The following is a 14,695-nucleotide window of genomic DNA, read 5'->3' on the forward strand; positions in this document are numbered from 1 at the left end:
TGGGGATTCATCCTGCTGTCTATCTTATCTTCACTGGCTCATTGAACTTCATTGGTAATGTTGTAAGTACACTATCTCCTTGACAAAGACCACTGTTAGTGGTCGAAACGTTGGAGGAGGTACCACCCACATCATTTGTTGACTTTGTTTTTTGATCTTTATTGTCCAGAGCAATTAACCTTACTTGGCGAGTGCTTTCTTTCCTACTACTTGTAAGACTGCTTTGGTCTATATTTGGACACAGGCTACACCTGTTGCCCATAAAGGCACCCCATCCATTAGCCATTGTTGAAAGTGTGAGTGCAGGCTCTTGTGGATCTTTATATACGAGTTTGGTGGCTTTGCAGTTTGCTGGCTGACTGTGGACTTTTTTTTAAAGGGGCAGTCATTTTCAAGACAAAACTATGCAAGTGATTGCCCCTGTAAAAAATGTCTGCAAACTGTCCGCAACCCGCAAGGCCACTTAACTCAGGCATCATTACATCCATTTGATGTTTGTTGTTTAATAATCTATCTGTGAGTGCTGTCCTTTTAATTGTACATGTATGTATGTGAGTGTGTGTGTGTTTGTATAAATATATATATGTTTCATTTAAAAAAAAAAGTAACCCAAAATGGTTCAAAAAAATGCATACATTTCAAGAAGAGGACTAAAAAGCAAACATGATTTTTACTTTGTGATCTTATTTTCCAATTAACACCCTATATCAGAATAATAAATATCAGAATTCTATATGTAGATCTGAAAAATCTGTTTTGAAATGAAAATAGGCATTATTTAAAATATTTTCACTGTTAAAATTTAAAAACTTCAAATGTGTAGTAAACATATAGTAGCCCAACAAGACGTGTATCATCCCTCATCGAACCACAGGTGCGAATACATTTTCTCCATTAGTGTGCCCACTGGCGGGCATGTGCGAATGGTTACACCTGTGATCCACTGGGATTACACTGTGAGATTGTGGGTATGACTTTTCACACCTGGGTTTCACATAAGTAACTGCTACAATACATGTGTGCATTGTACACAGCAATGATAAGGGCTGCTGTATTTTTACTACTCTATTTTCTTTGTTTTATATAGAAAGCCAAATGCATTCAATGAAGGGCCATTTTATTTGTATTATACATATCCATCTGTGGAAAATTAGATTTTTTTGTGCATTTAAGTTATTGTCGGGTGATCACTAATACCTAAATAAAATTGCTGAATATAGTAAAAATATGCACCAGAAAACATAGTTTTCGCAAAAAAAGAACATTCTGAGCAGAAATGGAACTACCATTGGTGCAGCAGGTGCAGTGCAAGAGCAAGGGGTCCACTGCTGCCCCTGCCACCCTCTTAGGGTCACTGTTTTTTCCCTGTCGCACTTTGCCTCCCCCTGCCTTATGAAGTCACCCTCTGCCTCTTCCTGTCACCCACTGCCGTGTTGCATATTGTATACTTTGGTTGAGGAGGAGCAGAAGGAGGGGGCCCAAATTATATTTTTGCACCTGGGCTCACCACCCACAAGTTCCACACTGTATCTGAGACTCACACAGGACAGTTTTCATGAAGGGGTATATGTTAAATACCCAATTATATTGCCCCTTGTCACTTTCTACCCATCTCTTTTGCAAACTGTCAAATCCAATACTCCTCTGTGGGAAGACTTCTACTATATCTCAAACACTTTACTTTGGGGTCTATTTACCATTAATCAACTCACAGGAGCTTAAAGGAACTTTTTATTGGTCCAAAATGTTTGTTAGATGACCTTACACTGAGACACTGACTGTTACCTCTTTTAGCAGGATTCTGGGGCTGTTGTACTAAGCTTCTAAAGTGATAAAATGGAGAGTGATAAACAGCCAGCCAATCAGCTTCTACCTGCCATGTTACAGACTGGGTTTGAATAATGTCAGACAGAAGCTGATTGGCTGGATGTTTATCACTCTCCATTTTATCACTTTTGAAGCTTAATGCATCTGGCCCTTAGTGAGATAGAGAACACAATATAGGGGGAAGAGTTGAGAAAGAAGCAAACCGGAACATTCACCAAGTCCAGCAAGTAATAAAGGCATACCATGCACTAATTATTATCTTTGTACATAGCAAGGGTTATTCTTACCTGATCGCTTCTCTGCTAATTTGCTCATCTCTGCGATCAGATAGCCACCACTCGCCAAAGATAAATCCCACCCTGTGCAAGGCTGCCAATGGTTTGCGAAAATATTGCAAATCAGAGTTTAGCTGTAAATCCATTCGCAACTCATTCCCCATCAAATGATTTTTCCAGTGTCTGAAATCTGTGCGTAACCCGGGACCTACTTCTCCAGTGCAATAAAAACAGGCTGATCGGGGTCGGAGCTATCGTCACGCTCCCTCCCTGAAAACGCTTGGGCACACCTGAGTTTTTCCTGACAATCCCATTAAAAGGCCGGGTGACACCCACAAGTGCTGGATTCCTGTCATTTACCTTGCAAACTGTTTGCAATTAGAATAGATGCTGGATTTCATTGCTGAATAGCATCGCGCATGCTTGCTAAGATCCATATGCATGGACAGTTGTTCGACAATCAGCCAGGCCTGCAAATTTGCAGCCGAGCAATAAGGTCTGAATAACCCCCAATGTTTGATGATTTTCCCCAAAACGTCCCTCAGGTATTGTAGAGCATTGTGTATTTATTACATTGCTTAACTATCATATTTATTGGAATACACATTCTGTATTGTTGCAAATTTAATTATCTCAATCTTAAATGCATTGGCAAATAACATAAGCTATTGTTTGTTTCTGACTTCAGAGACGAATGATCCCATTATTGTCATTATTCTTTCCCCATCAGACCATCCAACTTTTATGCTTCTTCTCTTAGTAGAGCTACTTCTCAACATACAATATATTTGTTTGGGCCATCGCTCCTGGCCGGTGTGTAAATAATTAAGTACTGTATGTGCATGCTGTGCATAGATCTCTACTGCCTACTTCCACTTTAATCCCCCTCACCTTCATATGTTCAACTAACATCACGTAAATATGACTTGTTTAAAGCCTCTCTAGAAAGTAGATTTTAACTTTGGCTTCTGCCCTGATGTTTTTAACGCACAAGCCATAAACAACTAGATTGGGTACTTATGTATTATCTGGGCTCCCATGTTAAATGCACCCCATTTTTTCATACCCCTACTATCCAACTACGCATGGAGTTGATTTTATATAGTGTGGCGAGCGCAGCGAGCCACCGTGCCCGAAGCGTGGCGAGCGGACGCGGTCTCATAAGAAAAACGGGAGCCCAGATATTACATAAGTACCCTAGATTGTTTCATGCCATGAGAGATACAGAGACCTTGCTTTTACATTTGTTCTATCTGATGTCATTAAAAGTAAAGCTGTGCGGAACTTTAATCTCCTTTATTGTATGTTAAGAATATATTTCAAGTTTACTTTCTACACTGTTATTATATATAGTATTACATTTTTTTATCTGCTGTATGCAAAGGGAATGATAACCCAACAGTGTTACGATAGAGCTTATTGATTTATTACTTTAATTTGCTTCTTTTCCTAGGTCTTTTGATGAAAAATTTGTTACACTGCATTTACAGATATTATATTTGCTTATTTTAAAAAAAGGTGAAGGTAATTTACTAAGTGCGGCCAATGCACACTGCAAAAGTCTTGGCATTGTACTGATGGGTGGATGAACCACCTACAGTGCTCCCAGGAGATGCTTCTGCAACTTATCATACAGGCCCTTGGTGAGAACAGATGGACAATCTCTAGAAGCATGCTTTAGTAACATGTAAATGTCACATCTACTGTAGCTTCAATATCCGATCTCTGTTCTGCTTAAATTCTGCCTCATTATGATTTTCATTAATGAAGAAACCAAAGACTCTCTATTACACCTATTACGGGGTTTGCATGTGTGTTCTCTCAGATTTACCTTGAAATGTGCTTCTATACTGAAAAGCAACATGGAGGCTTAAATCACTTTGGCTGAAAAGTATAGGATGAGACATGAACCGCTCTGAACTACTGTAGTACACATCTACTGTAATTTCATTTGGTAGGGCAGGTGCATCTGTGCAACATGAGATTCTAAAATGCATCTTCTAAACTTATCACAATAATTTTATTCAGAACTATTGAATCTTAATTTCAGTATATATGTACAACTCTGCAAAAGGTAGTTTACTAAGATCTGCCTCACTCCACCCAACTCACTGCCACAGGATAGAAAATTCCTACTCATTAGGTTACCCCACCACTTTCCTCCTTAAAATCATTTGAAGCACACGCATCAAAGGAATACATCATTCAAGAAAGTTGTGAGTAATATGACAAGTTATACAAGACATACAGTAGTAATGTTCAAATTGGGAAAATGATATTACAGACTGTATATAGAACAATAAAAAAATCTACAAAATAAGAAGCAATCTGAGTATATTATCAGGATATACAAAGATAGTACAGTAGATGTACAGTGAACTGGTCTAATAGGATGCCTGGCTTCTTCCACAACATTTTCTAAATTTTCTCAGCCCTGCCATTTTCTTAATGCATTTTTTGAGGATCTCTCACATCAAAGTTGGCACTCAAAGTGTTAATAAAATAGTTTGCTTGGCAATTTTCACACCTATTTTGACAAATTCCCTTGCTCTCAAAGGGATAACATCTTGTGTCCTTCAGCAGGGAGGAGGTTTTGGCTCAGCTGTGACTGATGCGCAGGTCACTGTCCTTCGGCTGGGTTTCAGTGTAAAGGCAAGTAGATACAAAGAAGAGGAGGTGATAGGGAGGGAATCATTCTACAAAGGATGGATCCACATGTCATGCCCTTATGTATCTTTGGATTTAGAAAAACTGCTGTTTGTAATGTGTTTAATACTTTGTTTTTGTGATGCATTTATGAGGAACTTTTCAGTATTTTTTATAGTTAATATTGAATAGATTAATTAGCTGTGGGGTTAATCTGCACATTTTGTTACCCCACCTAGTTCCTATTGTGTATTTTTAATTTACAGGTGTTTATTTTTTACTATAAAAGCATTCACTACAGAGTGATGGCCGCCATACTGTATCACATGATGCAAGTTGTAATCTGTTTGCTAGCCAGGTGTTCATTTGATTCAGGTTGGTCAATCAAGTAATAGGGATCCCTATGAGAATGCTATAGGATTATCTGCTCTTTATCAGTTATTTTTCCTTTGATTGCTTGCTACATTGCCATGATTACAGGCAGTGTATGCCAGCAAATAGCACTGAAAACATTAGAAACCAACAATGGTGTTTGTCCAATGGTAACTAGTTTTAACATCAATTGCAGAGATAAAGGTGGTTTTCTGCTACTTATCATAGCCAACCCAATGGTCCAATTGTTCCAGGTTTTCTACTCTGAAGCTCCATCAACAATATACAGCACTTCTGCGTCCCAGTACCTGACCACATCTGGTTGTTCCCTGCATTACCGAATTAAATACTGAATGGGCAACATTGTAGCTACAGGTGAACAAGTCTGAGTTCTGACTTCTGAGTCCGGTGGAGCAGCCACAGCAGAGCCAGTGCAGCAGCAGGTGCCAGCGCCACATTTCTCATCTACTATACACATACCCGAAATATTAATAGTAGGAACCATTGATGGTATCATATACCATAGTTTAAATACTATCAATGGTTCTTGCCACTTTCATCAGTCCATTGCAGTATGAAGTATTGATAGACCAAGTAACATGTATATTGGATTTAAGGGAATGCAGCCTCTAACTTACAACTTTTTGCATATATGGATATCTATCTTATATATATATATATATATATATATATATATATATATATATATAATATTTGTTTTTCTGCACTGCATTTTTGTTGAGCCTTTGTTGCACAGTCAGTAGTCCTGAGGAAGGGGCGTAAGCTCCGAAACTGTTGATCCACTATGCTGACATTGTTCCCACTGTGAATTTTAACACTGTGATCTTTTAATACAAGGTTGTCATTTTTCACGGAGAGTGCCGCCTCCAGTCTTCATTTATTTGAAAACCGCATACCCACAGGAGTCGGATGTTCATTACTACCTGTTTTTTATCCACACATACGTGGGAGTGATCTCTGTGGTAGAGCAGTTCCACAATTATCAGCAAAAAATGGACTTTTTAAAGTCCCATATCTCTGCAGGACAGAGATTTTATCTGAACGTGGTCAGTAACCCCTTATAAACTTATCCTCATTACCGGAAGAAATCTGTCTTCACGATACTATTCAGATTGGATCCTTATTTCACCCCTGATGAAGTCCTAAAGGGACGAAACGCATAGGGTTCTCGCATTTTAAGAAGCCACACACATCATGAAGTTGGATCTGATGTTACTTATCTGAACAAAACTGTGATCTGAATTTGAAAAGTGAACCAAACTCTGTATAAGCCTTTTTTACTGACATACTATTACTGTGATGAAATTTATAATAATAAAAAACTTTTTATGTACCAATGCATGATTGCTAATGTACTAAAGTGGTGAAACAGACAGAGCGCACATCTATCTCTTTTCCTTCTATCTGTCCCACCTGGTGCCTATATTAACAACTAGGTACGGTAGAAGTGCTGCTCACTAACCAGCGCAGAAAAAGGACCACACTCCCCCCCATTTTTTATATATATATATATATATATATATATATATATATATATATACTGTATATATATATATGGAAAACAAGGGTATTGGTCTCCTTAGTGCATGTAAATGTGAAAGGGGCACCTCTAATGCACCCCTCCTGTTAGTGAGGGACAAGGGAAAGTACAATGGAAAATGATTAAAGTGTGCTAGAACCTAAAATAACAACAATACTATTAAAATAAAATATTTTTCTTAAAAAATCACAATATCAATGATTTTTCATATATCCGATATCAGCATCTATTCAAGCAAGACGCTGGATCCATTTTGTAGTAAATCCATTTATTTAGAAAAGTACCCAACTCGTTTCATTGAATGACTTAGTCAGGGGTATAGCAAATACCAGATCTTTTAAACAAGATCGGGATATCAAAGAATGTTCTTTATCATATAGATAGTGACAAATTCATAAAATCAAATTAAGTTTGTGAGGTAAGGAAACCACCCAGACCAGATCTATAATGGTCACAAAAGGACTCCCCTTTCTTTCGAATGGGGTACCATCACAATGAAAGAACCACTGTTAGACATGTGGCCTTCTCCACTCCAAACTCAGAATGACCTCATTTAATACCAGTATGAGTTTGAGATATTAAGCACATTTGTCCAATATAAGAAACTAGAATCATTACTGTGTGGTACATCTGTAACACCATGGCTAGGAGAACTAGCATTGCTATATATAATAACATTAACTGAGATGCTCTGAGAAAAATATTTAAAGTTCAACAAGTTACCCATTTAACAGAAACTGGATATTGTAGATGCTGATGCATACCTTGACATAATCAGATATCCAGAATAAAGGAGCAACTTTTCAGTAGTATTCATTCACCTGCTAGAGATATATTTCCTGACGGGCACATCTGTAACACCCTGCTAAAAAATATATTATGCCTGTCACTGAATTCCCAGCAGCCTCAAGAGCTGCTTAAGAGGTTAGGAGAAGGTCACATGACCAGTGTCAGGTGGTAAGGTCTGTGACAGTTTGAGTGGACTATCAGTTGATGGAGTCATGTACAAGGCCTAATGCGTATTACAGAGCAAGCGCTGTCTTTGTTGATCTTGTCCTGAGGTTTTGGCTGAAAGCTTCTGCTAAGTTACGTGACGTCTATCAGGAGTGCTTGTGGAACTGATCGGGTGGTGCTGAGAATCAAGGCTGGAGCCAGCAGTAAATTGTATATACAAAAGAATGAATGCATTCCGGAGCCTACTATTGATGGTTGTTTAAGGGTCACCCTCAATGTGGGAACTTAGTTGTTACATTACAATTACCTAGTGACAAAGTTAGGGTAAGCTTTAGATTGTATCAGATATACAATTTTGGTACATTCTTACATATTTATATGATGTATATACTATTGTGTAAAGTGCATGCTATATTATTACTGTGGTTTTGTGCTTAAAAACACAGAAACAGTATTTCCACCCAAACCATAATTTCCCCATCAGGATCCAGTCATATGGTTGACAGTGGCCATGTCAACATTTTTAATGTCAATATCACAATGTCAACACTAAATATTAACATGGATAGACATGTCAGCTGGCACCATGTTGACATCCAGTAATGATGCCATATGAAATGTCAACATTCTGAGGATGCTGGAGGATAGATTTTTGCACAGCCAGGATAGCTAAGGTTAGACTGCAGAGGGGATTGTTAGGTTAGACACTAATAGTAGGGGTTAGGGATAAGGAAGGTATACTGAAAGACTGTTTGGTGCCGCATTAGAACTGCATGTCACATGACCACCATGATCCAGAAAAAAAGAACCTGGTGCAAATGCAGCTGATGGGACTGAGTAAGTGAACATTGGGTCATCACTAACATTATATTTTAATTCTATCATTTCAAAATATTATATGTGTAGACTTGATGAATGTCAACATGGTCACTGTTGACATGCGAAGCATGTTGACTTTGTGACCATGTTGACATTTTCATGTCAACCAGGTACATGCTAATATACAGTAAGAATTGTCAAACTAACATTTCATACTCTCCTCATCAATCCTCCTAACTCCATCACATAATTTACCATACAACCATCAGCTTAACTTCAGTGCTCCTAATTCATATTATGCCAAATGTAACTGGATGGAGTAATTGCTGCAACTCAGGAGTGGATATTGTAGATGCTGATGTATACCTTGAGATAATCAGATATCCAAAATAAAGGAGCAACTTTGCCCGACTTGCTGGTCACCACTTCATGTACAGGGCTGGTATACTCTGGAGCTGGGACTGCAGCCCCAGGACACCAGTGCTGCTGTACTTTGTAAGTGAATGCTGGGGTCCGGCACGCTGTGACTGTATTTTATACATGTACATGTCCTCTACTCTGACCTTATCTCCTCCAGGGTTGGAGATAATTAAGGGAGAATTCAGTGTTTGGTGCATGGGGAATAGCTCTGGGTTTCAAGCCCATAGCTATTCAATAAAATAGCCTTAAACACTATCACATTGATTCCATGTAAAATGCAGGGTCAGTGGATTTCCCAGTGCGTAACTCCAGAGGGTGCATTTGTTTGAGAATTGTGTAATCGATGAATTACATATTTGCTAGGAAACAAACCTATTTAATCATTGATACAGTATTTCAAGTGAACACAATCTTTCTAGTATTGCATCTGTAGTCTGTCCACAGAGACTGCCTTAGTCACATGGTAGCAATCAGATATGTGTATGTGCTGCTTCTAGAAATGACTGTATGCTATAATCGATTTTATAATATTTTACTCTGATTATTATCTGATATTCCCAGTAGTTTTTATATATATGTTCTGTATATACAGTATAATAAGTGATTGTTCTTTTTTACCTTGTCTCTCGTCTCCAGTACTACAACCATTCTTTTCCCTATTGCACTTTTTAGAAGATTAGCATCCCTCTGTGTTGTTTATAGCAGGGGACAGGGTCTATAGATTTGGAAGGTGCATTTTAGGCACCAGGATATTTTCAGTGATCAAATAACCACACACACTGGAAACACAAATTATGGAAACGTAAGACAAATCACCACACGCACATATACAAAATTTGAACTTCAACAAAATCCAACTGAACTAAATGGGACATATAGTGCCACCACAACTGTCACACAAGAATGTGCATCCTTCCCTTCTGAACCCGACAGAAACTATTTTGCTGCATCTTATAACATTTATTTCCAGTGTTACACATTTCTGCATCGCTTTCCTTCAAGTTCACTTACTGTAACGACTCATAAATGGCATAAATGGCATTGTCAGAAATAAGTCCTGGAAGTTGTGCATTCTATAACCTTAACATCCAAGCCAATTTGCTTCCACTTGTCCTGCCTAGTAACACCACTTAAAATATAAAGCGGGTGGTCGTATAATGGAAGTAGGTTTCACTTTCACTGACTATTTCTACTATTTATATATTCTAGAGCATTTTCTTTAAAATAATAAGTACAGGAATGAACTAGGGCAACAACCACAAGTGCACATGAATGCGTTTTTGCAGATCTGTGGATCATAAATAGCTATTAGGAACATGATTTTTTTGTTGTTGATTGGTTTCCTTGTAAGTCTAAGGGGTCAATCTTATTAACTCTGAAGTGTGCGATATGCTATTTTAACAATAATGAATTATTTTAACAATAATGAATCTCTCATCATTCATGGTCTGGTTTCAGCCTGAATTCGCATTAAATTGCTTGCTGCTCTATGCTCTTGTGTAAATCTCTGTCACCGTAAGCGCGGCTGCTACCACGATGACTCGCACCTGCAAGATCATCCGGCTAGTTGGATTGATCCCTAAGTATTTATAATGTTGTAAGTTGACCTGATTTCATGTACAGCTGTGATTTAATTTGCTCACATATATAACCAGATACAACAGGAACATCAGGTCACAACGGTTGGACCATCAGACCTCTGAGTAACCCTATGTTGTCTCAGATAGACAGCTCTCAAAAGATGTGATGGCCTCTCCAACTCACAACAAATTTTAAAGGGCTAAATAAGCAGTGCCCAGAAAACAGACCCAAGATGCCTGTGCTTTTCTAGCCATTACCTACTCCATACGCTGACTACCCGCCCCTCATTTTGCAAATAAATCCGTTTATGTCTGCAATGACAAAGTATTCTATGTGCTCCCACAGTGTGGCTTTGTACATGCTCAGTGGCAAAAAAAAAATCACTTTTCTTCATCCAACATTGATATTGCATGCACCTCTGAATGAGCCCTATTGTTTCAAACTGGTTTTAACCCCTGCAGTGGTGGGATGTTCTTTAAAAACACACCTACCAGGGTGTGTTTTAAAATTGGGGGGTGTGTAATGTGGGAGTGCCTAGAGGCATAACCAGCGCCAGTGATGATTCCAGTCCGCCCTGCAGTGCCTGGGAATCAGCATAAACCATTACAAAGTTATGCCCGCCCCTTGACCAATTGGAGTATGGTGGGCGGGCTTAACACTGTAAAGGTTTATTCTAATTCCCAGCCATCATGCAATCAGTGGTGGCAGTCCCCAAGGAATTTAGATGTGGCACAGTGCAGCAAGATTTCCGTGCATATCACTTAAGTGGTTAATTCACATTGGTTCACTACTCACAAAACCTTCTCTGGTTGTACCAAACAAGGGTAAATGTTGAGAATACATTTAATAATGAAACCATAAATGGAATATTAAAGCACATTAATGTATTTGATGTTAGACTGAGAGAACAATTTACCAATCAATTTATTTTGAAATGTGATTCCAGGCAAATTTACATAACTGATAAATCACATTATGTATGTTAGAGCATAATGTAGACGTAGACATGATAATATCTAACTATTAACATTAATGTATGTTTATTTTTAGTTTAATTTTGTGGGGAAGTTACTTGGACCAAGAGGAAACTCTTTAAAGAGATTACAAGAAGAAACTGGTGCAAAAATGTCTATCTTGGGAAAGGGTTCAATGAGAGACAAAGCAAAGGTAAATATGCTTTAATGATAATAATAATAGTCAATGTTTCTTTTTTAATTCAAACCATCTGATTTGTTTATGTTTTCAAAGGGGCTTTTAAAACATCTTTAAACTAAAATTAGAATTTCTGCCATATCTTTTTTAAATATATCTTATTTCAAATGCCTTTTTAAAGGTCACCATACAACAATGCACACGTTTGATGAGATTTACTGTGTAAGGAGTTTCTTGATTAATATACCACTTTTGAGGTTTTTTAATCTTTTCAGAAGCACCTATATTAACGTGAATCATTTTTGAGACACAATGGTGCAGATGTATTAAGCTTTAACAAGAGATAAATCCAAGTGTGATAAGGAGAGATAAACGTCCAGCCAATCATCTGCTAACTGCCATGTTACAGGCTGTGTTTGAAAAAAGTCAGTAAGGAGCTGATTGGCTGGACGTTTATCTTTCCTTATCACACTTGAATTTATCTCTTGTTAAGGCTTAATACATCTGCCCCAATGTTCTAAATAACAATACCTGGAATGTGGAATTGTGTACCTTTTAGTTGCATGCACTATATTATTTTTTTCATTAAAACTGTCTCTTCTTAAGAATTGTGTAAATTGTAATTGTGGTCTGTAGCAGACAGAAATAATACATTAGATCATTTAATTTACTTATGTAATGTTTCAAATAAGTAGTTATTGTAGCAGCTGCAAATGTATTCAGGTATGTTAATGGCAAGAGAAGTTCCACTTACTGTAGGTGTGGGAGAATCTGTAAGGAAAAGTAATCATGATTTTTGGTGTATGGTCATTAAAATGTTAAATTGTACAAAAGTGTAACTATGTACATCAGTTAATAGATATTCAGGGTATTATGCTGTGCTCTATTGCTCTATTGCTATTGTGCTTCTTGTATGTAACTGTGCTGACGACTGTGACTCATAGATAATTGATGGATGCCAGTATGTTATTGTATGCATATTGTGTGTATACAGTATATGATGTTTGATCTTAATCAAGATACTTCTGATGAATAACAAATCGCTGTTAGTAATATTGTCAGGCAATCAGAAGGTAATTAGGTAAATAACTTGCTAATCAATAAAACAAGTAACATTGACACAAGCGTATATCACAGATTTAAGGGTATGTATGGTGCTCGGTTAAAAGGGTTAATAACTGGCATTGTTTCAAATAGCAGGGTACATCAGTTGACAATCTGGTACTTATGTATTATCTGGGCTCCCATGTTAAATGCACCCCATTTTTTCATACCCCTACTATCCAACTACGCATGAAGTTGATTTTATATAGTGTGGCGAGCGCAGCGAGCCACCGTGCCCGAAACCTGGCGAGCGGACGCGGTCTCATAAGAAAAACGGGAGCCCAGATATTACATAAGTACCGACAATCCTAAATGTAGTAATGATCACCTACTAATGTGCAAGCATTGTCTCACAGAATACATGGTTAAACAATGCCTCTTGCTGCAGCAGTCAGCCAGGAGAGAGACACAGGGCTGTCATGGGCAGGGATGCTCAGCTGCTACCACAAAGGGGGTAACTTATTGTTTGCTTCCCTTGGCAAATATATTTTTTACTATCTTTTTAGTTTTAGTACATAGACCCCTAATTGATTCAGCCTAGAGAAACCGTTATTGTTAACCCAAAGTAACCAATGAATTCCTATGTAAGTCACCTGCATCTATTGTCACAAAATAACTAAACTTTTTTAACTGTAGTTTCCCCATGTAAATTACCCCTTAAAATGTACGAGCAGACTCTCAGGAAATTCTATTGTAAAGAGTGTATTCAGTGGTTATTTCTACATAAGCTGGCTACACTGATGAGGCGTATTTGTTGTTTAGCAAAATTATTATATGGTTTATTTTTTTATCGCTAGTTGTTTATTCTAGGTACTGCCACCAAGATGAGGGATCTGGTACTAATAAGGCTGGCTTGGGCCCAGTGGCGGAACTTCCATAGGGTGCAGGGGGTGCAGCTGCTATGGGGCCCGGCGGCTGGGGGGGCCCCATGGACAGCAAGCACTCCCCTGCACCGTGACTGGGCTAAGGCTTACATAGTGATTTCATTACTTTCTAGAAAAAAACATCACGGCACGGGACACTGCTGCCGGGAAAGGAGTGCAAGTAGCGCGCGCGCGCGCGGGGGGGTCGCGCCGTGCCGGGCAGAGACGGCCTTGCACTGGCCAGCGAATGGCAGCTGCATACTGGGTGAAAGCAGGACACTGCTGCCAGGAAAGGTGTTCAAGGAGTCGGGAATGGGGGTGTTACGCCGCGCCGTGCTGGGCAGAGATGGCCTGGCACTGGGGAACTGCAGCTGCATGCTGGGAGAGAGGAAGTGTGGACAGCAGGACTCACCTGCAACAGGGAGGCGGGGAGTGCCAGGCAGCGGCTACCACAGCAGCCAGCAGGGGAACTGTATGTATCCGACTGGCTGAGCCCGCTGTACTGTATGGACATGGACGTGTTGCTGTTACTCAAGAACTCGGCATCACAACCTCTGCTGCTGCGGGAGCTGAGAAGTTCAAATAACAAGTGAACACATAAAGGTGAATGAATGCGGTTGGACTAGAGCAGTGTGTATACATACTGTGGGACACACGTGTGTCTGTGTGCGCAGTATATATATTAGTGTGGGATATGTGTGTGTACAGTATATATAGTGTGGGATATGTGTGTGTACAGTATAGGGATATGTGTGTACAGTATATATAGTGTGGGATGTGTGTGTGTGTGTACAGTATATATAGTGTGGGACATGTGTGTGTGTATATAGTGTGGGGCATGTGTGTGCATGGGAGCTGTCTGTATGACAACACAATAGATATATGCACCTGATTCATAGAAATTTACAAGAACCACTGATTTGTGGGACTGACTGCGGGCATTTCAGTATGTTGTATAATGTGTTATGGCCATTGTGGTGTGTCGTGTAAGGTGTAATGGGCATGGGGGGGGGGGCATTATAAATTTTGCTATGGGGCCCACAAACTTCTGGTTACGCCTCTGCTTGGGCCCCATTACCTATCAGGAGCAGCAGCTACATTCTGCAGCCAGCACATGTTGC

The 14,695-nt window shown here is 39.0% G+C and overlaps 1 protein-coding gene across 3 annotated transcripts in view; it reads left to right on the plus strand.

The window, feature by feature from the left end:
- The window catches only part of KHDRBS2 (KH RNA binding domain containing, signal transduction associated 2), a 361,420-nt gene that overhangs the window by 130,588 nt on the left and 216,137 nt on the right, over positions 1-14,695 (plus strand). For all 3 annotated transcript variants that reach the window (XR_014471754.1, XR_014471753.1, XM_083177313.1), the window contains exon 3: positions 11,506-11,622. Coding sequence is in view for 1 of the 3 variants with exons in the window: in XM_083177313.1 (XP_083033439.1) it covers positions 11,506-11,622 (117 nt within the window). In the remaining 2 variants the exon portion in view is untranslated. The remainder of the gene's footprint in view (positions 1-11,505; positions 11,623-14,695) is intronic.

The sequence above is a fragment of the Crinia signifera genome, chromosome 3, assembly GCF_055691185.1.
Source record: "Crinia signifera chromosome 3, ASM5569118v1, whole genome shotgun sequence".
NCBI classification, from domain to species: Eukaryota; Metazoa; Chordata; class Amphibia; order Anura; family Myobatrachidae; genus Crinia; species Crinia signifera.